This window comes from Armigeres subalbatus, chromosome 3, assembly GCF_024139115.2.
Source record: "Armigeres subalbatus isolate Guangzhou_Male chromosome 3, GZ_Asu_2, whole genome shotgun sequence".
Classification (NCBI taxonomy): domain Eukaryota; kingdom Metazoa; phylum Arthropoda; class Insecta; order Diptera; family Culicidae; genus Armigeres; species Armigeres subalbatus.
Window position 1 is genome coordinate 279992540 of NC_085141.1, and position 27756 is coordinate 280020295.

Consider the following 27756-nt stretch of genomic DNA (forward strand, 5'->3'; position numbering starts at 1 on the left):
CATTCGCTTGAATATGCCACATTGTCATCTTATCCAACCAAGGAAGGATTTTAATACAATTCTGCATATAAATCCTGTAAAATCTGTATAAAATTTTGATATATTCAAAATTCGGAAGATTTCAATACATTGATTGTAATCAAAGCTAATAATTCTGTACACAGTATCTGTATGAAAAGCTAAACATTTTTTTTGCTTTTACTGTGATGTAAAACATATTGTACGATGAATACATTTTTTGAACAATTCGGATTCAATAAGCCCACTTATCTTTTATTTATTATAAAACTAGTTTCTTTTATTGCTTCTCTATTGGTTCCCTTCACAAACATCTTTTTACATGCTAAACAACAATTAATGAACTCTTTTTTCCGTCCATTTGACAACGTTGGAAACTGAAGATGTCCTAAACTTTTCCAATAAACTGCCCTTCACACGCACGAAACATACCTATTTACAGATGCTGCAGAATTTTAACCTAACATAATGGTCTTCGTTTGAGATTTCTTCGATTTGTTTGTTTGTGCTCTTCCGACCTTTTAGTCAAAAATCGAAAGTTTCTTCAGAACAATCCGTCTGAGGCAAGGTTTCCAGAGTGTACGATGTTTGTGACTCCTTCCGTGTGCTTTTGTGCATGTTTTGATGTTGCTGTTGAAACATACATACATTTAAAAAACGTTAATGCCATCAAACACACATACACACACCACTCGGGCAGAAGGTATATGCAATGGTTTTACTCTACTAGTTTTTACTTCAATTTCATTCTCTAATTGATGGACACTCGGAGCTGAAGTGTAAATGACCCTCACATGCCGCATGATGAACTAATAAATATTTGTTTCGAATAGAATAGGTAGGTAACTTAATGCTTTATTGCCACTGGTCATGTGCGAACCACCTTGAAGGCGGATCTAGAATATCTTGCTATGCATTTCTTCATTGGTAAACTGATGGTTTCGTCCACGACGATAATGTGTTTTCATCGTTTTGACTAGATTTCTGCTGGTGGAGGTGGTTGATAGTGGGTTGGATGTCATCGGATTACCTTCTATTGTTCTTGCTTCGCGGATGGTGTGGCTATCATCACTGCTACTTAACAAAGTTTAGCTCTGAATGTTTTGTGTATGTGCTTCCAAGTTTCATCTGTAGCTGAATAATGCTTTGTTGCGCATAGAAAACGTTTTCTAACCTTTCACTAATAAAAATGTGTCTAACCCTATAAAAATCTGATTCAGCACCTAGAAATTCATCATAATCTTACGCTCGATCACGACTAATACGGTAAAAACAGATGACGTGAACAGCTATTTACTGACCATCATCATTATCGGCTTCGTCTCACAATTGATCACATCTAAAACTGTCCGTTGGTATATTTACAAGTACACTTTTTCTTCGTTTCCACTCTGCCAGTTCCTGGGAGGCGTTTAGTTCTCGCCCCCTTCGGGCGCAGCAGGATTCTGCAATTCCTAAGAAACAAGTCTTTTGAATCCGGCCCGATCGTGGCCTAGCTTGAGCTCTTCGTACAACGAAGGATTCACCTCGGTGGCCATGGGGACGACCGAGTTTTCCTGATTGAGACCGGTGGTGGCGGTTCCGTTGGCGGTGTGCAGGGACTCCTGTCGCCAATCGGTTCCGTTTTGGCCGGAAACGGCTGGGATCTGCAATTCAAATTGGAATAGAATTGGCTTTCAGTTGAAGTTGAAGCTATGATTCGAACTGATATGTAATTTGATTAGATTGGATGATCAGTTATAAAATTGGATTTGGGTTGAATGCAGAATGGATTTTGAGTTGGCTAGCATGAGCATGAGCATGATTGACCGCCCACGGTTGCTACTCCGTTATTGCTGTAATTACACAGAGAACCAACAGATGAAGTTTGGGACTAACATCATCTTCAATGTGTAAGAACTGGTGACCCAAGAATAAGCAATACCAGCGCCGGCCGTGTCCGAATGCAGGTCAATTAAGGAATAGGTAGGAAATTGTGACGTGGTACTCTCTTCCATAGAAGCCGACGAGTCATCTGCACTTCCAAGAGAAATCACGGGGATGTTGGATATATGGGGTAGGGAGTGTCGCAGGGTTCGGTCTGCCGTGTATAGCGTGTAGTTTTATTTAAAACAAAACAAAAAATTGAACGAACGCTAATTATTTTAATTTCCGACCGCACTACACAACTGGATGCGAACCTAATTTTCTCTTTCTGATCAATTTACTCACCCGCAAAATGCAGAACAAAATATCGGTGACCGGCCGCACAAAGCAAAACTAAATTGCGATGACCGACCGATCCGCTTACTGGAGAAACACGACTCTGAATGGATTTTGACTTGACTAAAATACTGTACCGCTCATAAAAAAATCTACTCTTCCGTTAATTTTTGATCACAACGAAAAATACGCGCCAGATAGTCGCCTAAGAAAAACCGAAGACGGCTTCGGAAAAACATACCTCCAGAAAAAAAGCTACTTTGATATTTTTGAAAATTTGGTCGTCACGTGGTGCATTCCGGCGGCGAATGCTTGGATAGCACGTGCTATTTGTACTGCGGAGACATTTTTCACATCTATGAGAGCCTTGGAAAATTATCACGAAAGTTGTCATTTTGTTGCATGGCACAATAAAAACTCCCCATAGAAAATAGAAATTTTCCATAAAAAATAGGGATTTGTCACTCAGGGTATAAGCAATAAATAAATATAAATTTTCCCTGAATAATGCAAAATTTCAATAAATAATAGCACTTTTAAAAGAAAACATTGCAATTATAAAATAAGAATTTTCCATAGAAAAATCAAAATATTTCATTTAAAAAACTGATTCAAGATTTGATTGCAGTGTCGCACGCTAGATCGATTTCAATTCGAGCTTGATGACTTTCTTCAGAACTCATGAAACCGTTGGATTTTGACCATTTTCCAACTTTTCTCATCAAATTGAACAACTTTAACTGATCCCAAGACGAATCGATTAGTGAGGAAATCTTACAAATCGATCCATCCGTTCGTGAGTTATATTGCCTCAAAAGAAATGCAAGTTTATTTTTATATATAGAAAATATAGAAAAGAAGAAAGAAGAAGAAGAAGAAGAGGAAGAAAAAGAGAAGATTAGATTAGCAATAAACAATTACAAAATTTTCCACAAAATAAATATTTTTTCCACCAAAAAATCAATAAAGAGCAGTAAAAAAATGAAAACTTCCATAAAGAAATTAAAAAAAGCAATATAACTGAGGATTTCTTCCATCCTTCTTTAAATAGGTTCATTGTTCATGGAATTAAATTTAATCATTTTTATTGCTCTTTTTTATGGAAATTTGATTTTTTTTAATTGATCTTTATTAATTATTTTGTGGAAAGTTTTTAATGTTTTATGGAAAAAAATATTATTTGGAAAATTTTGTAATTATTTATTGCTAACATTGAATTATTTATGGCAATTTTGTGCTTTTATAAGGACTGGATTAAGATAAGGATTGGATTTAGGTTTGATATGGATTGAATCTGGAAAAAATATGGATTGGAGTTGAGTAGGATTTAGATTGGATTTGGATTTACATTGAGTTTGGATGTTATTAGAATTGAATTTGGATTTTATTGGGATTGGATTCGAAATTAATTTGCATTGAATTTAGATTATTGGATTGGAGAGGCTGTGAGTTTCGATTGGGTTTGAATTGATGTGAATTGATTTGGCTTTGGATTGGATTTGTATTAGATTTGGGTTGGATTTGGATTCGATTGGATTTGGATTAGATTTGAATTGGATTTGGATTGGTTTTATATTGGATTTGGATTTGAATTTGGATGGGATCTGGTTTGGTTTCGGATTGGATTTGAATTGGATTTGGATTGGATTTGGATTGGATTTGGATTGGATTTGGATTGGATTTGGATTGGATTTGGATTGAATTTGGATTGGTTTTGGATTGGTTTTGGATTGGATTTGAATTGGATTTGGATTGGATTTGGGTTCGATTTAGATTGGATTTGGATTGGATTTGGATTGGATTTGGATTGGATTTGGATTGGTTGGATTGGTTTGGATTGGTTTGGATTGGTTTGGATTGGTTTGGATTGGTTTGGATTGGTTTGGATTGGTTTGGATTGGTTTGGATTGGTTTGGTTGGAATTGGTTTGGATTGGTTTGGTTGGTTTGGTTGGTTTGGATTGGTTTGGATTGGTTTGGATTGGTTTGGATTGGTTTGGATTGGTTTGGATTGGTTTGGATTGGTTTGGTTGGTTTGGATTGGATTTGGATTGGTTTGGATTGGTTGGATTGGTTTGGATTGGTTTGGATTGGTTTGGATTGGTTTGGATTGGTTTGGGTTGGTTTGGTTTGGTTTCGACTGGTTTGGATTGGTTTGGATTGGTTTGGATTGGATTTGGGTTGGTTTGGATTGTGTTTGGATTGGTTTGGATTGGTTTGGAATGGTTTGGATTGGTTTGGATTGGTTTGGTTGGTTTGGATTGGTTTGGATTGGTTTGGATTGGATGTGGATTGGTTTGGATTGGATATGGATTGGTTTGGATTGGTTTGGATTAGATTTGGTTGGTTTGGATTGGTTGGATTGGTTTGGATTGGTTTGGATTGGGTTTGGATTGGTTTGGTTGGTTTGGATTGGTTTGGATTGGTTTGGATTGGTTTGGATTAGGTTTGGATTGGTTTGGATTGGATTGGTTTGTATTGGTTTGGATTGGTTTGGATTGGTTTGGATTGGAATTTGTTGGATTGGTTTGGATTGGTTTGGGTTGGTTGGATTGGGTTTGGATTGGTTTGGATTGGTTGGAATTGGTTTGGATTAGATTTGGATGGGATTTTGGTTGTGTTTGGATTGGTTTGGTTGGTTTGGATTGGTTTGGATTGGTTTGGATTGGTTTGGATTGGTTGGATTGGTTTGGTTGGTTTGGATTGGTTGGTTGGATTTGGATTGGTTGGATTGGTTTGGATTGGTTTGGATTGGTTTGGATTGGTTTGGATTGGTTTGGATTGGTTTGGATTGGTTTGGATTGGTTTGGATTGGTTTGGATTGGTTTGGATTGGTTTGGATTGGTTTGGATTGGTTTGGATTGGATTTGGATTGGTTTGGTTGGTTGGTTTGGATTGGTTGGATTGGTTTGGATTGGTTTGGATTGGTTTGGTTGGTTTGGTTGGTTTGGATTGGTTTGGATTGGTTTGGATTGGTTTGGATTGGATTTGGATTGGATTTGGATTGGTTTGGATTGGTTTGGATTGGTTTGGTTGGTTGGATTGGTTTGGATTGGTTGGATTGGTTGGATTGGTTTGGATTGGTTTGGATTGGTTTGGATTGGTTTGGTTGGTTTGGATTGGTTTGGATTGGTTTGGATTGGTTTGGTTGGTTTGGATTGGTTTGGATTGGTTTGGTTGGTTTGGATTGGTTTGGATTGGTTTGGTTGGTTTGGTTGGTTTGGATTGGTTTGGATTGGTTTGGATTGGTTTGGATTGGTTTGGATTGGTTTGGTTGGTTTGGATTGGTTTGGATTGGTTTGGATTGGTTTGGATTGGTTTGGATTGGTTTGGATTGGTTTGGATTGGTTTGGTTGGATTGGTTTGGATTGGTTTGGTTGGTTTGGATTGGTTTGGATTGGTTTGGATTGGTTTGGATTGGTTTGGTTGGTTTGGATTGGTTTGGATTGGTTTGGATTGGTTTGGATTGGTTTGGATTGGTTTGGTTGGTTTGGATTGGTTTGGATTGGTTTGGATTGGTTTGGTTGGTTTGGATTGGTTTGGTTGGTTTGGTTGGTTTGGATTGGTTTGGATTGGTTGGTTGGTTGGATTTGGATTGGTTTGGATTGGTTGGATTGGTTTGGATTGGTTTGGATTGGTTTGGATTGGTTTGGTTGGTTTGGTTGGTTTGGATTGGTTTGGATTGGTTTGGATTGGTTTGGATTGGTTTGGTTGGTTTGGATTGGTTTGGTTGGTTTGGATTGGTTTGGATTGGTTTGGATTGGTTTGGATTGGTTTGGTTGGTTTGGATTGGTTTGGATTGGTTTGGATTGGTTGGTTGGTTGGTTTGGATTGGTTTGGATTGGTTTGGATTGGTTTGGATTGGTTTGGTTGGATTTGGATTGGTTTGGATTGGTTTGGGTTGGTTTGGATTGGTTTGGATTGGTTTGGATTGGATTTGGATTGGTTTGGATTGGTTTGGATTGGTTTGGTTGGTTTGGATTGGTTTGGATTGGTTTGGATTGGTTTGGTTGGTTTGGATTGGTTTGGATTGGTTTGGATTGGTTTGGTTGGTTTGGATTTGGTTTGGATTGGTTTGGATTGGTTTGGATTGGTTTGGATTGGTTTGGTTGGTTGGATTGGTTTGGATTGGTTTGGATTGGTTGGATTGGTTTGGATTGGTTTGGATTGGTTTGGTTGGTTGGTTGGTTTGGATTGGTTTGGATTGGTTTGGATTGGTTTGGATTGGTTTGGATTGGTTGGTTGGTTTGGATTGGTTTGGATTGGTTTGGTTGGTTTGGATTGGATTTGGTTGGTTTGGATTGGTTTGGATTGGATTTGGTTTGGATTGGTTTGGATTGGTTTGGATTGGTTTGGATTGGTTGGTTTGGTTGGTTTGGTTGGTTGGTTTGGATTGGTTTGGTTGGTTTGGATTGGTTTGGATTGGTTTGGTTGGTTGGTTGGTTTGGTTGGATTGGATTGGTTGGTTGGTTTGGATTGGTTTGGTTTGGATTGGTTTGGATTGGTTTGGTTTGGTTGGTTGGATTGGTTTGGTTGGTTGGATTGGTTGGTTGGATTGGTTTGGATTGGTTTGGATGGTTTGGATTGGTTTGGATTGGTTGGTTTGGATTGGTTTGGTTGGATTGGTTTGGTTGGTTGGATTGGTTTGGTTTGGTTGGATTGGTTGGTTTGGATTGGTTGGATTGGTTGGTTGGTTTGGATTGGTTTGGATTGGTGGTTTTGGTTGGTTGGATTGGTTTGGATGGTTGGGTTGGATTGGTTTGGATTGGTTTGGTTGGTTTGGATTGGTTTGGTTGGTTTGGTTGGTTTGGTTGGTTTGGATTGCATTTGGATTGGTTTGGATTGGTTTGGATTGGTTTGGTTGGATTGGATTTGGGTTTGGATTGGTTTGGTTGGTTTGGATTGGTTTGGATTGGATTGGTTGGTTTGGATTGGTTTGGATTGGTTTGGATTGGTTTGGATTGGTTTGGATTGGTTTGGATTGGTTTGGATTGGTTTGGATTGGTTTGGATTGGATTTGGATTGGTTTGGATTGGTTTGGATTGGTTTGGTTTGGTTGGTTTGGATTGGTTGGATTGGTTTGGATTGGTTTGGATTGGTTTGGATTGGATTTGGATTGGTTTGGTTGGTTTGGATTGGTTTGGATTGGTTTGGATTGGTTTGGATTGGTTTGGTTGGTTTGGTTGGTTTGGATTGGTTTGGATTGGTTTGGTTGGTTTGGATTGGTTTGGATTGGTTTGGATTGGTTTGGATTGGTTTGGATTGGTTTGGATTGGTTGGATTGGTTTGGATTGGTTGGTTTGGATTGGTTTGGATTGGTTTGGATTGGTTTGGATTGGATGTGGATTGGTTTGGATTGGATTGGTTTGTGTTGGTTTGGATTGGTTTGGATTGGATTTGTTTGGATTGGTTTGGATTGGTTTGGTTTGGTTTGGTTTGGTTTGGTTTGGATTGGTTTGGTTGGATTGGTTCGGATTGGTTTGGATTGGTTTGGCTTGGTTTGGATTGTATTTGGATTGGTTTGGATTGGTTGGATTGGTTTGGATTGGTTTGGATGGGATTTGATTGGATTGGGATTGGTTTGGATTGGTTTGATTTGGATTGGTTTGGTTTGGATTGGTTTGGTTTGGATTGGTTTGGATTGGTTTGGTTTGGATTGGATTGGTTGGATTGGTTTTGATTTGGATTGGATTGGTTTGGTTTGGGTTGGGTTTGGATCGGTTTGGATTGGTTTGGATTGGTTGGATTGCGTTTGGATTGGTTTGGATTGGTTGGTTGGTTGGTTTGGATTGGTTTGGATTGGTTTGGTTGGTTTGGATTGGTTTGGATTGGTTTGGGATTGGTTTGGATTGGTTTGGTTGGTTTGGTTGGATTGGATTGGTTTGGATTGGTTTGGATTGGTTGGAATTGGTTTGGATTGGTTTGGATTGGTTTGGATTGGTTTGGATTGGTTGGGTTGGTTTGGATGGGATTTTGATTGGTTTGGTTTGGATTGGGTTTAGATTGGTTTGGATTGGTTTGGTTGGTTTGGATTGGATTGGGTTGGTTTGGTTTGGATGGGATTTTGATTGGTTTGGATTGGATTGGGTTTGGATTGGTTTGGATTGGGATTTGGTTGGTTTGGATTGGTTTGGATTGGTTTGGATTGGTTTGGATTGGTTTGGATTGGTTTGGATTGGTTTGGATTGGATTTGGATTGGATTTGGATTGGATTTGGATTGGATTTGGATTGGATTTGGATTTTGATTGGGCTTGGATTGGATTCGGATTGGATTTGAATTGCATTCGGATTGGATTTGGATTGGATTTGGATTGGATATGGATTGATTGGAATAAAGAATCCTTCGTTCCCCTTACATCTCCCTTCATCCAACTTTCGTCTTCCCTTTTCTTTCTTGCTTCTCGATTTACTTACTACTCGATTCTCACTTATCACTTCTCAACTATCAAATCTCACTCACCAATAATTCCACACTACTTATTTCTCATGTCTCACTTGTTACTTTTTACTTCGTAATTCTCACTGCACACTTGTCACTACTACTTTTCATCTCTCACTAATCACTTCGAACATTTCACTTCTCACTCTACACACATAGGGGAACTGATCCGATCTCCATCTCACTGAACATATATTCATCTCATCGCTAAACAAACAAATACGGCACCAATTCCGTCACTTCTTTTTGTCAACATGCGTGCTCACTGCTGAAAAAATCACAAAAATAATAAACAAACCAAATTATTTTCCATTGCTTTGTTTTTTGAAGGGATGGACAACGGAGCCATGAGATGAAGTCCAGGAGCAGTTCCCCTAATAAGGAAACATAATTCAACTATTCGGCCAAATGGCATTCTGCTAAACCGCATTCAGCCAAATGACTACACCATCTATAGTGTAGTCACGAATTTCAGCACTGAGTTATGGAAGAACACACAGCAGCAGTTTCGTGGTTAACACAAGATCTTATTTATAATGTTTCCACATATTAAGTTTGACTTAGTTTCATTCAATATTTAATAACTAATCTGTAAAAAAACAAATAGCCGAAGTATTAAAACAAAATCATGGCTTACCTGAACATGTTCCACGTTCATCTCGCGCAGATAACTTGGATTCTCGAAGGCCACTCCACCATTGGCTTGCTTCTGGCCAATTTTCCGCTTCTTCATTATCACAAGTGCAGCGATTGCCAAAGCAATTGCCAAAATTCCAGCAATGATTCCACTGATCACTCCTGCGTTCGAGGCCTGCGAAGCGGACGTTATGTGCTGATCGCCAACGGTGAACCGCAACGGTTCCGAAAGGACCGATGCTCCAAAATGGTTACCGGCCTTGATGACAAGTTCGTACATTACGTTCGGTTTGAGACCTTCCAGTTTGATGCTGGTTTCCTGGGCATCCAACCGGCTGGTTCCCAACCCGCTGATCACATTCGACAGATTGTCCGACACTGGTTCCAGATCGTGCCAGAACACCCGATAGCCTTCTACAGCATGCGGGTTTTTAACCGGTGGGTCCCATCTAGTTTAAAGTATTACATGAAAAATGATTCGAATACATAGAAGTCAGAAAAAAATCACTATTTGCTGCTGGTTTCGTTTGGTCTTACCTAATGAGAGCTTCTTCATCATTCAGAACTTGAACCTGCAAGTTCTGGGGTGGTCCAGGGAGTCGTTCCCTATTCTCCTGGAAGCATCCCACGATGGTTCGGGTATGCTGCAAGGCACAGGTACCTGGTGGAGAGATGGGCTCACCACGGCACCAGTTCAGGCATCGTCTCGGTATGTCTTTGGATGCGCAGCACCCGCGATGATCCGATCCGTCGGCGGCGCACTTCATCAGTTTGTCGAAATCCACGATACACTCCGGTCGGTCGATGACGCTTTCGATATCGATGTAGAAGGAGCAGGCACTCATACAGGCGGACGAGACATTCTGAGTAACGCAACACTCGGAAATGTTGGTAGATGCAGCTGTGTTCCTGATGCGGACCGACACAGCTCGGGTCGACGACCCGAGAGCATTTTCAGCATGGCAGAAATAGTCCCCGACTTCTTGAGCTGTCAATTTGTTGACTGTCAGTGTCATTGTGTATAGGGATGTGTCCTGTTTGAATTAAGGAATGTGTGGCATTATTCAAAGCATGGCAAAATTCAGACGAACTCACATCGACATCGTTTTTCATAGACATTGCATAGTTGCCGCCTTGGATTACGGGAACTCGACCATCATGATCGCGCCAGAACATAGTTTTCGGAATAGGTCGTGCTCGAACGGTACATTTTAGGTCAACGGATTCCCCTACCGATGCGACAGTGATTCCAGAAGCTTGAATTCTCGGTGCGACTGTAATTCGAAAGATCGTGGTAGTGAGCGCGAATTGACAATTTTCTTCAAATTTACTTACAGCTGATGTTAACCTTCTTGGAGGCTTGCATTGGGATCCCGTAGCCGTTGTCAGCATAACAGGAAATGTGCTCCATGTCGGTGGTAACGTTGTGTATCACAGTAATCATGTGCCGGGAAGTATCCTGACGAACCAAATGGCCCCCGACGTACAAAGAAATGGTTGGCGCTGGGTTTCCCAAGGCCAGACAGAGGATTGTCATTGAACCACCCTCGGAAATGATATCCGATGGATGAACAGTTGGAGGCTGTGGGAAATTCGAATTGAGCCAGACTTGAGCTTTAGAGGAACTTCAATATTACTTACGTCAACAAAAGCAGGCAGGGCTGGATCAGTCCACGCGACCAAGGTCTCCGACGGTAAACTGGTTCCCTTAGCTCCCAAAGCAACTACGTAGACAATGTGCTGAGTATTTGGTTGGAGGTTGGCAATTCGGACACCCAGAAGACGGGTATCGATCACTGTGAAGTTATTGGCAACCTTGTGGATCACTCGGTAGGTAATGGTCTCATGAGGATGAGAAAACTCTGGAGGTTGCCAAGCAACGTTGATCCAAGTGGCACTGTGCGATGAGACTGATAGCGAATGTGGAGGTGAAGGGGCGCCGAAAACTGTACTGGCTTTGTCTGTTCGGGAAGTGTTGATGAGAAGCATGGACGATGGAAGGGAAGTTCCGTGAGAACCACGAGCTATGACGGTGATTCGGTATAAGGCCTTTGGTTCTAGGTTGTTCAGTTCTATATCAGTTTCCGTAGTGTTGATCTCCTGTGTAAAAGTTGTAATCGTTAACTCAGGAACATTGAATAAATAATAAAGTACTTACGTTCTCCAATTTGATGATAGTTTCGTACATGGTCATGTTGTCAACTTTACCATACTGAACTACGAAGTCCGTTGCCTTCGTTTCAGTGTTGTTGACGTCTGTTTCCGAAGGAACCCAAGCGAGTGAAATGCTAGTGTTGGTGACAGAAGTAACGTGCAGATTTTCTATTGGCGGTGGAATGTGGCCGATCCCTTCCTCGAAGCATTGAATGATGTTGCCGGCATACGGTAGACAGTCGGCTGGTGATTGGGTGATGACTCCTCGACACAGTGATTGACATTTTGGTGGAACAGCTCGGCGGGCGCAACAAGATGTGTGATCTCTACCACCAGCGCTACACCGAACGATCGTGGCGATCTGACCTCGACATGTGTTTCCAAGTTTCTGTAGATCAGACATCTTGACGTCATAGCTGCACAGAGCACCGCATTGCGGTAACAGCCCAGATGCGTGACAACATGCTGTCATGTTGTACGATGGAGTTATTACCTCCGCTTGGCTCTGCAGTAAATAAACCCAAGTTACGAAACATTTAACAATCCAGAGTATGAACTACAAACCTCTCGTTTGGTCTGGAATACAAGCCGTGGGGATGGTCCACCCTTTCCATGTGCATTAACCGCAACCACAAAAGCTTCGTAATACTGACCAGCCTCCAAATCTTCAACAATAACCGGTGCTTGATCCTTCTCTACAACCGCGTATTCTTCGCCGCTTCCCAATCGTCGATAGTGCAGATGGTACGATGTTACCGTATCGGGTAAAATCTTTGGCGGCTTCCATTCGAGCACAACGAAGTGCGGTGCAATCAATGGTGCCTTCAGCTTCGACGGCGGTCCTGACAAAACACCGTACCCTTGCAGCAGACAGCTGCTGTAGTCGGACATGTACTGCAGACACTTAAAGTAGTTGAAATTGATGGCCCGAACCGTGCCGGAGCAGAACGGTAAACACGCGTCTGGAATGCCTCGTGATTTACAACACGGAGTGTGGTCGACTTGGTTGGCAAGACAGGAAAATGTGATGTTTGCCCAGGGAGCACATACCATCAGATCGGGGACCTCGGTAAAATCTGCCTTGACCGGGTCACACATTTTGTCCAGACAGGTACGGTGACTGACGCCGTTTTTTACACAGCACCCTCGCACGTCTATTTGAGAAACCAAGGAGGGAAGAATGTAGAAAAGAAAAGAAAACTATTATTGAGCTTGTTTTGGCGAATGTCTGTTTACAATTTTACTTCTTAATTTAAACTTTGCATCATCATCGGAAAAATGCTAAATGGCGCCGCTGATGATGGCCATGGAGAGCCATGGGTATCCGACTTTGACGCACCGAGCTCTTTATTTTTCAAAAATCAAAAGGATTGTGTACAAGATTTGACCGCAAGGTAATCGTTGGACAACGTATTTTCAGACAATTGTGTTAACTAATCGTGCTCTTTAGCAGAAAAATGGAAAACTAGTATGTTGTAATTTGGCGCATACGTTATTTTGTCAGATTACGGCATTGCAGCAAGAATGTTGACGGAAACGACAGGATTTGACAGTTAATCCATATATTTTCTGTAAAATCTTGCCGTTTTCGCTGAATTGCGTTTAGGGCTTAAGGTCACTGACGGAATCCGAGTTTAAAAGTGCTCGCGTTTTCGGGGGCACACCACTCGATACGGAAGCAACGCACAACTGTCATTCTTATTATTTCACGCATGCTGCAAAGCAGCAAAGCTGAATCAACAAAAAGACAGTTGTGCGCCGCCTCTGAATCGAGTGGTGTGCCCCCGAAAACGCGAGCACTTTGGAACTTGGATTCCGTCAGGAGTGACCTTAAAAGTGACAAACTTAGATTCAGAATCTTGAGAGTAAATTTCACTTGGCTGCTACTGACGCCATCCATGCAAATATATACATTTTTGTATTACGTGGCTCTTTCTGATTCTGCAGCCGAAGGCAACTTTTGCGGTCGCTAAGCGATCATGATATGCACTTTAAAGAAAATTTGTCTCTACTCAACCCTTCTCTATTCTACAAACAGCCCCGTCGACCTTTATCTTTATCAAAGATTTTGTGTTTTATTTGTACGGGAATCTCCTCATTTAGAGCAATACATTTCTTGCTTTCAAAAACCTCCCTCATGTCGAATTTGGTTACATTTACTTGATTGATTCTCTATTTAGAAATTTGTATTTCATTTGTATGGGAGCCCCCACCCCTTTCAAGAGGGGAGAGGTCTCGGACCATTTTAAGAACCTTCCACGGCCTCAAATCATAATCTGAAGAGAAAAAATTTCACTTGACTGCTACTGATGCCATCAATTCGAATATTTTTCTGCAGCCCACTCATGATTCTATTACGAATGGCAACTTTCTGCTGTTGCCAAAACACACGCGGCACTATTCTATTGATGCCTTTAGCTTGTTTTCGCTGCCTTGCCGCCGCCAGTTTTGGTGCAATGTCCCCGGTTCGCATTGCTTCTTTCCGGCCCGGTGCAGTGCATTCGATTCGATGCAAGTGTAGTGAATGACTCGCGCACGGCAGGTACTGCATGTTTTATACACAACGCAAATCTTACGGTGGACCAGAAGCTCCGTGACTTACATCATTCTGATGTCCGTGTTAGGAATGTACGAATGGGATTGGTTACATCTGAAGTTTTTACTGGCTTTGGCAAGAATTGAATTTTTAATAGTTTATCGTTGATAATCTTAAGTTTCAATGAAATTGGCAAATTGCTGGAGAGTTTCCGAGTTGATTGATATATGAATATTTAAAATTCATGGAATGATTAAAACGCTAGTAACGTTAAAAATCTTACATGATTTCGTGATGGTCCACAATTTTAGATTCTAACTTGACACCTAGTACCTTCGGGTAAGACGTTGTCCAAAGTCAAAAAAGATCTAAAGACTGAAAAGGTAATACTATGATCGTGTTTTAGAATTCCCAGGGAAGAAACCCCTGAGGTGCAAATTTTACGGTGCGTCTGTTTTCCATGTCAGGATCGGCTCACAACAGCGTCTGTACTCCATGTTAGGGGCGGCTGATCATCGTCCGAGTGCCAGCGAGGGACTCTAAGTGAAACCGTGCACCATGGTTCACCGGAAATAAGGAGGAATGGTCCTCCGGAAATATAGGGGGTTTGGTATCAGGCCCTGCAAGCCAGCCTTTAAAAAAATATACGCAACGAACAATCAACAATAGAGTACGGACCGGAACCATCGGCGAAGACCACTGCGACGAAAAGGGACTAGCGATTGGAAACTCGGATCGTGGAACTGCAAATCTCTCAACTTCATCGGGAGCACACGCATACTCGCCGATGTGCTCAAGGACCGTGGATTCGGCATCGTAGCGCTGCAGGAGGTTTGTTGGAAGGGATCAATTGTGCGAATGTTCAGAGGTAATCATACCATCTAGCAGAGCTGCGGCAGCACACACGAGCTGGGAACAGCTTTAATAGTGATGGGCGATATGCAAAGGCGCGTGATCGGGTGGCGGCCGATCAATGAGAGATCAAAGGTTGGTTCTTCAACTTCAGCATAATCAACGTCCATAGCCCACACTCCGGAAGCACTGATAATGATAAGGACGTATTCTACGCGCAGCTAGAACGTGAGTACGACTGCTGCCTAAGCCACGATGTCAAAATCATCATAGGAGATTTGAGCGCTCAGGTTGGCCAAGAGGAGGAAGTTCAGCGCTCACCGACTGACGAACGAAAACGTCCTACGACTAATTGATTTCGCCGCTTCCAAGAATATGGCCACTCGCAGCACCTACTTCCAACACAGCCTTCCGTATCGGTACACCTGGAGATCACCACGGCAGTCAGAATTACAAATCGACCACGTTCTAACTGATGGACGGCACTTCTCCGACATTATCAACGTCAGGATATATCGTGGCGCTAACATCGACTTTTACCACTATCTGGTGATGGTTAAACTGCGCCCAAAACTCTCCGTCAACAATGTTCGGTACCGACGACCGCCGCAGTACGACCTAGAGCGACTGAGATAACCTGATGTCGCCACTGCATACGCGCAGCATCTCGAGGCAGTATTGCCGGAAGAGGGTGAGCTCGATGGGGACCCTCTTGCATACTGCTGGAATACAGTCAAAGCAGCTATTAACGACGCAGCGGAGAACAACGTCGGGTATATGGGACGAAGTCGACGGAACGATTGGTTCGACGAAGAGTGCAGACAGATTCTGGAGGAGAAGGACGCTGCGCGGGCGGTCGCGCTACAGCAAGGTATCCGGCAGAATGTGGAACGTTATAGACGGAAGCGGAGACAGCAGACCCGCCCTTTTCAGGAGAAAAAACGCCGCCTGGAAGAAGCGGAGTGTGAGGAGATGGAACAGCTGTGCCGTTCTTAAGAAACAAGCAAGTTCTATCAGAAACTCAACGCATACCGCTAAGGCTTCATGCCGCGAGCCGAAATGTCCAGGGATAAGGATGGGAGCATCTTGGCGAACGAAGGTGTGGTGATCGAAAGGTGGAAGCAGCACTACTAAGAACATTTATATGGCGCTGAGAGTACAGACAGTGAAAGTCAAGGCAGCGCAGCGGAGGAGATGTCTACGTCAGTTCAGCGGACGATGGAAGCCAACCAGCCCCCACATTGAGGGAAGTTAAGGATGCCATTGAACAGCTAAAGACCAATAAAGCAGCTGGTAAGGATGGTATCGGTGCTGAGCTCATCAAGATGGGCCCAGAAAAGCTAGCCACTAGTCAGCACAAACTGATAGTCAGAATCTGGGAAACTGAACAGCTACCGGAGAAGTGGAAGAAAGGGGTTATATGCCTCATCTACAAGAAAGGCGACAAGCTGGAGTGTGAGAACTTTCGAGCGATCACCATCCTTAATGCCGCCTACAAAGTGATATCCCAGATCATCTTCCGTCGTCTGTCATTATTAGTGAATGAGTTCGTGGGAAGTTATCAAGCCGGCTTTGTTGACGGCCGCTCGACAACGGACCAGATATTTACTGTACGGCAAATCCCTCAAAACTGAATACCAGGTCCCAACGCACCATCTGTTCATTGATTTCAGGGCGGCATACGACAGTATAGACCGCGCAGAACTATGGAAAATTATGAACGAGAACAGCTTCCATGGGAAGCTTACCAGACTGATCAAAGCAACGATGGATGGTGTGCAAAACTGTGTGAAGATTTCGAGCGAACACTCCAGTTCGTTCGAATCGCGTGATGGACTTTCGAGCCTGTTGTTCAACATTGCGCTAGAAGGTGTCATCCGGAGAGCCGGATGTAACAGCCGGGGTACGATTTTCAACATAAAGACAAAGTACATGCTTGTGGGCGGAACCGAGCGCGACAGGGCCCGCCTGGGAAGCAGTGCTACGATAGACGGGGATACCTTCGAGGTGGTCGAGGAATTCACCTTGCATCCTTGCCAACGGCTGATAGCAATGTTAGTGGTGAAATACGAAGGCGTATCGTCTGTGTAAGTACCGTCTCCAGAAGAAACAGCGGTCAAAAAAGATTCCCCTTCGCACCAAATGTTATCTGTTTAGATGTAAACTAAATAAATAAATAATAAATAATATGCGGCTTCTGAAGCATCTCCAAATCCATGAAGTTCGTAGTATACTGCGTTTTGAAAGATGACACATTTTGGTACTTGTATCAGACTCAGTTGAGGTAATGCATTCCGGAGTTCTATCCACTTACGTTGATTTTCGTCGTCAAGCACTTCATCCCAGTCGGCTTTGGTTTTCCATAGTTGTTGGATGAAGAGTTTTGCCACTAAAATAACCGGAGAAAATAGTCCAAGTGGATCAAATAGGCAGCCAAGTTGGTTGCGACGAGACGGACGCAATGAGAAAACAGAACTGTGCAATAAAAATCCTATTCGACTAAATGCTGATGTCATATTAGAAATTTGGAGACAGTACTCGTCGATAGCAAATCCTTCCGCACGCGATGGCATATGAGCAAGTCAAACCACCTTCCTTTTGCCAGTGAAGATATATCAGCTTCCACACTGATATTCTTCCCTCCCCCTTCATACGGGAGCTTGGCAGAAGGAAGGTCGTGCGATATGTGCCATCACAAATATTGCCCTCCGCTCGCTTTCAAATCGACTTCTATAAAAACATTCTTCATGCCTGCCGTATCCTAACGGAACTATCAATTCTATACTTTCGCCTCTAATGCTATCATGAACATGTACGTCCAAGTTTGGAAGATGATATTAGCATTTCCATATCATTGGATCAAATAGTTTTGCAACCTCAGAGTACACGGTTCGTTTCGTGATTGACTGTGACAAAAGTTGTGGTTGGGTTGATGTGCTGGCGATGAGAAAGTTGTCGGCTTTGGGATCCCAAAGCAATCCTAGCACCTTGATGACATCGTTCACTCCATATTCATGCAAAGACATCTGTTTTTCCCGTTCATGCGGTGGTATATGTTGCAGAAAATCCTCAGAATTCGAACACCACTTGTGTAATTGGAAGCCACCGCGAGCTAGCAGAGCCTTCAATTGGGAGTGACATTCGCTGAGCTCATCCAACGTATCGGCGCCGTATAATACGTCATCGCCGTAGAAATCTTCCCTCGCGATCCGAGAAGCGACAGGGAAATCCAAAGCTTCATCCTCAGTTAGTTGCATGAGACAGCACGTTGCTTGGTACGGAACCGAAGCTGTTCCATATGTAACCGTGTTTAGTTCCATTACTCTTAGCGGTTGTGATGGGTCCTCTCGCCAAAAGATTCGCAGAAATCGTTGGTTCTCCGGCGAAATGAGCACTTGACGATACATTTTCGATATATCAGCGGAAAAAGCATAGGAGTATTTTCGGAAGCACAGTGAGATCGAGTATAAGTCACTCTGTACGACAAGACCTATCTGTAGAACCTCGTTCAAAGACAGTTTCGTAGGTTCCGATTTCGCACTAGCATCAAAAACCACTCGACAGTTTGTACTAGATTTCATAGGGCTTAGAACTGCGTGGTGCAGTAGGTAGTACTTGGCTTGATGTGGAAAGTCGTTGGCTTCATCAACTTGATGGCAGTGCCCAAGTGACTCTTACTCACGAAGGAAATCAATATATTGGCTTCGTAAGTTGTGATCACGCTTGAACTGCTTTTCCAACATCAGGAATCGTTTGAGTACTAAAGCGCAACGGTCGTCAAGTTGGTCCAAATTCTGTTTGAATGGAAGCTGCACTACAAATTTTCCGGACGAATTACGCTTATACGTTAACAAGAAATGGTCCTAACAAGACTGCTTTTCGGCTGAGCGACTGGAAGCGGTTGGCACTTCTTCGAGTTTCCAGAATCTGTGCATCAGATCCTCAGCATCTTCAACGGTATCAACATTGGAATGAAAAGCATTTGCACTTGAATTTCCTGATGTACTGATGATTCCTGCAACAATCCATCCTAGATAGGTTTCACGAAGCGTCGGTAGATTTGGACCTAGTGCAATGTGGCCGGAAAATGTCGAACAAAAGCTCTCCTACAATGAGTGCATCGATCTTGTCTGGAGTATGGAATTTTGGATCTGCTAGTAGAATGAAATCGGGAAGATTTCAGGAACTCACATCGAACTTGGCAGAAGGTATGGATTGTGTTACCTTATGTGTCACCAAGAATTCAATGCAGGCTTGGAACTCGGTAAATCTGGAACGGACTGTCACGGTAATCTTCTCACGAGAAAGATTTCGGAGTGCGTTGATCCCTGGGTTTGGACGTTGGTTTTCGTTCTCGAAACTACAAGGAGATTGGCCATCTTTTCCGTGATGAAGTTTACCTGCGACCCACTGTTTGGTAGTATTCGACAAGGATGGGGCTGACCCTCCTTATCGAAAGCGTGAACTACGGCGGTGAGCAACAACACTGTTTTGGACTCCGGTGTTCTGCTGCAGGAACAGGTCGTGGTTACAGGGTCAATCACAGTCGAGGGCGACGAGGCAGGAGAAGAAGCGTTCGTTCGGATTAGAGTAGAAACGTCGGGTCGAACAACTTCGGTGTTGTATGGCTTCAATTCTTCATGCAGCAATGAGTGGTGTTTCTTGTTGCACTTTCGACAGGTTCTTGTGGAAGAGCATTGCTCGGAATGATGGCCTTTACGTAGACAATTGAAGCAGAGTCCAATGGAGCGTATCTTCTCGGCTCGCTGCGCTGTCGTGAGTTGTTTCAATAGCGAGCACTGGCAGTTGAAATGTTCACCAGAACAAATCTCACATGACTTGACATATTGGTTTGAACTTATGGCGGCGTTGGTTTTCTGTGGTAGAAGTTTGGGTGCTGGACTAGGCTTCATCCTTGATGCCGGCGAGATTGAAAGCTGTGACATCTCGAAGTTCTCCAGAATTTGACAGCGTGATTTCAGGAATTGAATTGTTGGATCGTACCTTGGCAACTCACCTCTTTTCAGGGTCGACTCCCATGCCTTACGAGTGACATTGTCGAGAGCAGCTCTGATTAGGTATACAACCATGTGTTCTGAAACGCCGGTGTTCTTGCTTCAGATATCGTAGGGTCTCCACATGTCCCGTTGCTTCGTCCACCAAGAAACGTAATTCCTTGAACGATTCACTGGGCATCTTCCTCAGATTGAGCAGGCCTCGCAGGTGAGTCTCAACTATGATTCGTTGGTTCTCGTAGCGTTCACTCAAAACCTGCCATGCTTGTTGGTAACTTCCCTCATTCATTATTTTGGAATCGAGTGAAGCTGCAGCCGGCCCAATTAGAGCCTTGTCTAAATGGTACAATTTGATGGCGTCGGAATCGGCAGAATTTTCCATTAGGTCTTGGAAAATCGCCTTAAACTTGGGCCAGCTGGCGTAGTTCCCGTCGAACGTTGGAATTGGAGCTTTAAGCGGTTGCTGCTGGATTATTGCTTGAGGCTTGACTTGAGAGTTGCTATTGAGAACAAACATCATCTCTTGAAATGTAGTTGACGCACTGTCGTAGCGATCCTCGAACGCAGTGTAAATTTCCTCTTGTTCTTCCTCAGCAGCATCGGGAATCAAGGCCATAATCTCACTGTGGAATTTGCTGAACTCAGTGTACGCTGCTGTGAGCTTTCCACTGATTACGTTGAGTTGGGACAAGCTCATGTGCCTTTGATCTCGCAAAGTAAACTGAATGCGTACAACCTTTTGCTCTATTTGGTTGAGCTGACGGAAGAGTCCATTAAGCTTTTCCATAATCTACGTACTCACCTGAGCTTGCCAATCAAATCCAAGGAACGATGATTGAGAATCCTCCGAACGATTCTCCTGATTTGGAGGATTCGGCAACGATATTTGGTTTTGGATCACTTCATGGTTCTCATTCACTAGCCGGTTTTCATTTACAGGTGTGGTAGTTTCCGGTGCGGTGTGTTTAATCGGCGAATATTCCACTCGTGGCATTTTTCACACTAATAATTAGGAACACTGCAGTAGTCAAAACAGATTCACAGGATAATCTCCGGTACAATATCCGGTTCGAAGGACCAATGTTTCGTCCCAAAACTGGCTGTTATGAACTGGAATAGGGCAATCGTTGGAATGGAATGATGTTCTTGAAACATAGGAGACGATTCCCTTCTTAGCTGGTCAGTGGACTGTAACACTGGGATTAACTAGGAAAAACACCACTTTGCACTACTGAACTACTTCACTTTATTCACCTTTCAATACACTACACTTTGTTAACAATACGGTTATCGATCATATTCGCGTCGTGCATGGTAAAATTATACTGACTCGAATTGTGCTACAACACTGCCTATATACTCATTTTGATTATTTCTAGGAATTTCATGCATATTCCTTTCAGCGTGTGCAACATGATTTGTTGTTGCATCGATGTCACGTCGTATGGTGATGTCGCATCGTACGATGATGTTGCGTCGATATAGTTGTCGCATCCAAATAGTTCCATAGGGTTCTAGAGACTTGTAGATCAGTTGGGTTTCGGATTCAAGGAATGTTCTCGGACTTTCGTCCTAGACGGAACAATGACTGTTTCCACTTCTTGTCCATAATTCTAAAAATTTTAATCACTCTGATTACATACGAACAGGTGGAGACGCACGGTACAACAACTATGTACTATTTAAGGTTCCCTCAAAGACACGCGGCGCAACGCGACTGTCTTTCTTTTGAGGCTCCCCCAAACCCCCCCCCCCCCAGATTCCATCGCCGCAACGGTGACAAGTAGTCGCCACCATTCTATCGTTGGGCTGCTGGCTGCAGGCAATGTTCTATTTACCCTTCCATATCAATGGCGACCGAATCGCAGTCGCCAATCGATAGAATTGCGTCGCGTGTGTTTGGGGGAACCTTTTAAATGAAACTATTGAATTTGTTGATGATTGGTTGATGCATTCTAAAGTTATAACAAAATTGATTTTGATGCATCACAATAGTACCATTTTGTTTTGCTTATTTAGAAAATGACGAAAGGGCAGTATCTTTATACTAATTGTAAAAGTTTGGGATTGTTTAGATTGAACATGAAGAATTAAAAGCAAGCGAATGCTTCTAAAAATATTTTCTTAGTTTTTGAAAACGAATCAGAATTTATTATCTTCTGGTAAAATGGTTGAGTAAATAAAGTTTGACCAAAATAAAAACTAACCCTAAAAAATTGAAAATTTTCCACAAAAAATAGGAAATTTGCCAATGAAGAAATCAAGGTATATGCAATAAATAATATGTATAAAATTTCCCTAAAAAATGCAAGATTTCCATAAACAATTAAAAATTTTCCACAAAACAAAAATAAATTAGTACTTTTTAAAGCAAAAATTGCAATTATAAAAGAAAAATTTCACAGAAAGAAAAATTCTATGAAAAATATAAAAAAGCAATAAAACTGAGCTTTTTTTCCCATAGACTGCTTCTTTAAAAGCGTTTATTGTTCATGGAAAATTCAATCAATTTTATTGCTTTTTTGTATTTTTTATGGAAATTTTCTTATTTTTTATTGCTCTTCATTGATTATTTTGTAAAAAGTATCACAAAAAAAAATTAAAAAAAAAAGTTTTGTTGAAAATTTTGTAAGATTGATGTATTTATTAGAGTGGGGAGCGTTGTTTGAAAAAAAAAACGCGAGGTGGGTTTGATTGGTTGCGTCTCCGCTTTCCGCATCGCGTTTGAATTTAAGATGGAAATTAGTATGGGAAAACGTACTTTTTTGCATTTTTGCTCCTATCGGCTTCAATTTATCGCCAATCACGTCACTCAATACGTTTGCATAAAGTCTGAAGGATGCCGAAATACTAGGCTGAAGAAGGTAAGCTGCTGGCACGTATATCAAAAAAATATTACGCTCCGAAGATAGATTGTTCAAACCATGTGCGAGAAATCAATGTTTCTATCAGCACTACTGGACAGTCATTGGTTGTTAGAGGGCAAAACCCTTTTTCCTTCTTGTCCGGATTTTTACGTTGAGAAATAATTCCGAATAACTCCAATTAGCTTCCCAGACCTATAAGATCAATAATTTTAAGATAACACTCAGTCAAATTATTGGTCCACGTAGTTCGGCAGTGCTGGCAGAATAAACGATTTTTTTGCATATGGTTTGAACAATCAAACAATCAATTGTAACTTTGAGAAGATGGAGGAAGCCTACATCAGACTGAAGAGGGAAGCCAAGCGGATCGGACTAGTCATCAACACGTCGAAGACTAAGTACATAATAGGAAGAGGTTCAAGAGAAGACAATGTGAGCCACCCACCGCGAGTTTGCATCGGTGGTGACGAAATCGAGGTGGTAGAAGAATTTGTGTACTTGGGCTCACTGGTGACTGCTGAAAATGATACCAGCAGAGAAATTCGGAGACGCATAGTGGCTGGAAATCGTACGTACTTTGGACTCTGCAAGACGCTCCGATCGAATAGAGTTTTCCGCCGTACCAAACTGACTATCTACAAAACGCGACGATGCTCGTGGAGAACCAACGCGCACTGGGAGTTTTCGAAAGGAAAGTGCTGCGTACCATCTATGGTGGGGTGCAGATGGCGGACGGTACGTGGAGGAGGCGAATGAACCACGAGTTGCATGAGCTGCTGGGAGAACCATTCATCGTTCACACCGCGAAAATCGGACGACTGCGGTGGGCCGGGCACGTAGCCAGAATGTCGGACAGTAACCTGGTGAAAATGGTTCTCGACAACGATCCAACGGGCACAAGAAGGCGAGGAGCGCAGCGGGCAAGGTGGATCTATCAGGTGGAAGATGACTTGCGGACCCTCCGTAGACTGCGTGGTTGGCGACGTGTAGCCATGGACCGAGCCGAATGGAGAAGACTCTTATATACCGCACAGGCCACTTCGGCCTTAGTCTGAATAAATAATAAATAAATTGAACAATCAAACTTCGAAGCGTATAACTTTTTTAGAGGACGTTCCAGTAACGTACCTTTTTCAGCAAAGTTCTTAGACATTCTTTGGGTTATACTTTAACATAATGTGGTTTATGATGAACTAAAACTTCTAGGAGTATACATGCTAAAAAGTACCTTTTCCCATACTAATTACCATACATACTTTAAACGCAATGCGGAAAGCGAGGAAGCAATCAATCGGGCCCAAATTCTGCACAATTGTTTGGGACCCCAAATGGTTTCGAAAAACCATTGATTTGAAAAATTGACCACGATGTCCCACTCAAGTATTTATGAAAATTTTGTTTTTTTTTCAATGGAACATTTTGATTTCGTTATGAAAAATACTTTTTTTTATAATTGCAATTTTTGCTTTTCAACCATTGCGTTTTGAAAGTTGCGTTTTTAAGTCACAGAAATGAGAGAAAAATGAAATGGAAATTTTTCTTCATAACTATCGAAAAACGTCGCAAACCTATTTGTTCTCCAGTCATTCTAACCCAAAAACTAGAATAGATTTTTTAAACCAAATAGAGACTAACTTATGAATCAAGATTTGTTTTATGCGGTTCCTCTGGGGGGCTACGTCCCACAGTCTGAAGACTTATGATCTCGATTGTTGATGAATTTAGGGTTCTTTGTCATAACTTTGAGTCTCAAACTCTCATAAACTATAACACAACCAATTTAAAGAGAAAGAATTTAAAGGATCAGTTCCCTGCAAACATCACAAAGCTCCAAATTTAAATATTTGTTTGCTCGTCCGTCTCAAGTTTGACTGAAATATCACTTATTCGGCTTTGCATCGCATTTTCTAGTTGTAGATATAGACGTATTGATATTTCAACGAATTTGCTATTTCATCCAATCAGACTGTCCTTCCACACATTTTAAATTCTTCAAAGCAATCCTTTTTGCTTCCTCAATTTATACGCTCAAGTTCCAATGTTTGATGTCTCCGTATTCGTTTTGACTTTCTCCTACGCGAGATGCAAAGATGACTCTTATTCGCACGATATCACCATAGAAAACATAGAAGCGAGAATCTGGTGTAAAAAGCGCACCGAAGTGTTTCACAGCCATAATATCCACGAAATTATGAGGTAAAGGAGGTGAAGCTTTAATCGCGGGCTTCTCTTTGATGTTTTTGCTCCAGTTATTGCGATGAGTAATCGCAAACCGGCAAGTGAAGAGCCTCGAAAGTCAGACCAGAATGGATGTTCTTGTCGTTCGTTTGCCTTGTGAAAGCTCTCGGTGGTGCGGTAGGATGCACAAGACATCTTTGCTGGCTGTTCAATAAAAAGCTCATTTCCAACATATTACAGCTTATTGGATATGACGTGAACTGTAAAGGAACATGTCTCGCTTAAAAGAGTTCCCTTTGGACAGGATGTGGAATTAGAGGCTGACGACAAGGTGTAGTACTTGTTGCTGTTATGAAGACTGTATCAACATTCCATTAGCATCACTTCTACGGCTACCAACTGTCGGAAGCAATTTTCCAGGCTATTGGTTCCGTATGAATATCCATCCAATTTGATTCATAGTACATCATATCGAAAAAAAGAAAGGCCCAATAAATGCCAGAAGTTTGGTAGTTCCATCACCGAACCGCCCATGTCATGCCGTCGGACTGCCAAATCCAATATCATTCAAAAAAATCAACGAGCGAAAAAGCGTTCCATCCAATATTCATCAAACGAGGTGAATCGCTAAATTATTTATGGACGGGAGGAAAGTTCCCTTAACGCACATTATAAAACGGCACACCAGTCATGAATATTTTGCCATTCATCTGCAAGAACGCAGACTAACGATGCTGGATTGTTCGGTGCAAGGTTGCGACGCCGAATTGCCGTTTGCTCGAATGGAAGTTTCGCCGAATGGACATTAAGGCATTTAGTTTGAACAAATTTGAAAATTGGTAGTTTTAAACTAATCTGAAAAGGAAATTATTTTAGCCATTGTAATAACTTTAGCTAATAGAATATTTTTTTAATAAAGCAATTTAAAATCGAGTTTGCTCGGTGTCTACTAATTCATTCAGTTTGTTTCATCACAATTCGGTTTAATTTACGTTCCATCTAACAGGCGTAACACACGGCCAACACATCTATAAATAAATGCGCTTGTCTTCCCTTGAGTGAAGATGGCCCTTATCCCTGGCGAGCACTTTGCAAGGATTAGACGGGAGATTTATAAAATGCGTTTAATTTTTACGAGGAAAGTGGGACGCCAGCAAATGAAAAGCAAAATGGCAAGTGTCGCTGTCGCGGCGGCGGCCGGCGCCCCACCACGGTAGTTAGCGCGAGGAAAAACTTTCTGATGCCCGACAGTCAGTGTGCAGGCGCGGTTTTCGTTTTGATTTGTGAGCACCCTTTTCAACAGGCACTTCAAACTGCCGGAAAAGCGTCGTTGGATTGAGGGAGTGGGGGGACCGGGAGGAGGCTTTTTACCACCAAGCGGTCGCATGCCTATAAAACATACGTACGAGCGTTGAACGGAAGAATATATGTATGTTGGCTTCGTACTTAAACTGTTTATGTGAAAACAATTTGGATATGGTTGGATGATTTCGTTTTCTGAAACTGCATTTTAATTGGATTAGGGTTTTACTACTATAATCTACTTATGGGCGTTTGAATATTTACAGCAAACTTTACACCCGAATGGAAAGACATCGAGCGACGATTATGTTTAATCGCTTTAGTAATGGCGTGCCGTCACTAGGGCGTACGAAAGCATTAGCTCTTGGGATTACTTTCTTCTCAGTGCATTCGAACGATACTGGAGATCGGCCTGTCTTAAACTGAAATTCGAGTTGGCGTTCAGTGAATTTTCTTTTCACCACGGGATTAATTGTAAGACGAGGATCCCCCGACACTGGACATCTCCCAATAGCAGACACTTTTCAAATTCAAGAATCACAGAGGTTCTACCTACGTCTTTTGATATATAAAAAGAAGCTATTTTATAAGTCTCCTGCCAAGAAACATAGTACATATGTATAAATCGATAACAAATATTTTGGTTTTTAAAAGAATTTTCTAAAACAAATTCGTAAATGAAATTGTAAACAGAATTTCCAAATTGAATTCTGTAGAAGTTTCCGACATTCTTAAGTTTCTGCAAAAAAATCTTTGGACATTCCTGCAAGAATTCTTTCAAAATATCTTGGGATTTATTTTGAAAATCCTCAGCATCGGAGATAAATCCAGAAATTTCTTTGGATTTCCTCATAATATTCCTTAGAAAATTCAAAGAAGGAATTATAAGAAAACTTCGAAAGATTCTTCTTTTAGGATTTTGTTTTCACTACCTGCATCGCATACGGAAATTGGTTTAAGATTACCTTTGGAAATTCCTTTAGGAATTTCTTCGGGATCAATTTTAAGAACTCGGTCAGTACTTTCTCAAGAAATCCCCTTGGAAACTCTAGGAAAAAATTTTTGCTCAGGAGTTTCTTCAGAACTTTCTCGGACGAGCTCGGTAGTCTAGTGGCTACCGCTTCTGCCTTATAAGCAGGAGGTCGTGGGTTCAATTCCAGGCTCGTCCCTTTCCTACTTTGTATTTCTATCTTAGTTCCTTAGAAATTCCTTAAGACATTTGGAGTTTCCATTTGAAATTCCTTCTTAATTTCCTTTGCGTATTCTTTCGGAAATCTCTTCAGAAAATCCTTTAGAGTTTTTTAAGTATTCTTCGTAAATTTCATTTGAAAATTATTTTGGAAATTTCTTCGAGAATTCTTTATTAATTCCTCCAAAAAATTCTTTAGTGTTTCCTATCTCATTCTTCCATAATTTTCCGGATGAATTTTTTCAACAAAATTTCCGCAATATTTCATGCATGAATTTTGGAAGGAATTTGACTTTTAGATCAAAGTTAATTGCCTATTTTACGGGTATAAGACCACCCGACTCTGGCGTTAATTTACTATGTTCTGA

The 27756-nt window shown here is 41.9% G+C and overlaps 1 protein-coding gene across 5 annotated transcripts in view; it reads right to left on the minus strand.

The window, feature by feature from the left end:
- Positions 1-1334: 1334 nt before the first annotated feature.
- The window catches only part of LOC134224618 (Ig-like and fibronectin type-III domain-containing protein 1), a 704696-nt gene continuing 678274 nt past the window's right edge, over positions 1335-27756 (minus strand). For all 5 annotated transcript variants that reach the window (XM_062704044.1, XM_062704041.1, XM_062704040.1 and 2 more), the window contains 8 exons: positions 12014-12603; positions 11454-11954; positions 10937-11395; positions 10631-10877; positions 10391-10569; positions 9833-10329; positions 9297-9744; positions 1335-1664 (listed from right to left, as the gene is read on the minus strand). In XM_062704044.1, coding sequence (XP_062560028.1) covers positions 1473-1664; positions 9297-9744; positions 9833-10329; positions 10391-10569; positions 10631-10877; positions 10937-11395; positions 11454-11954; positions 12014-12603 — 3113 coding nt within the window. In that variant the 3' untranslated portion in view covers positions 1335-1472. The remainder of the gene's footprint in view (positions 1665-9296; positions 9745-9832; positions 10330-10390; positions 10570-10630; positions 10878-10936; positions 11396-11453; positions 11955-12013; positions 12604-27756) is intronic.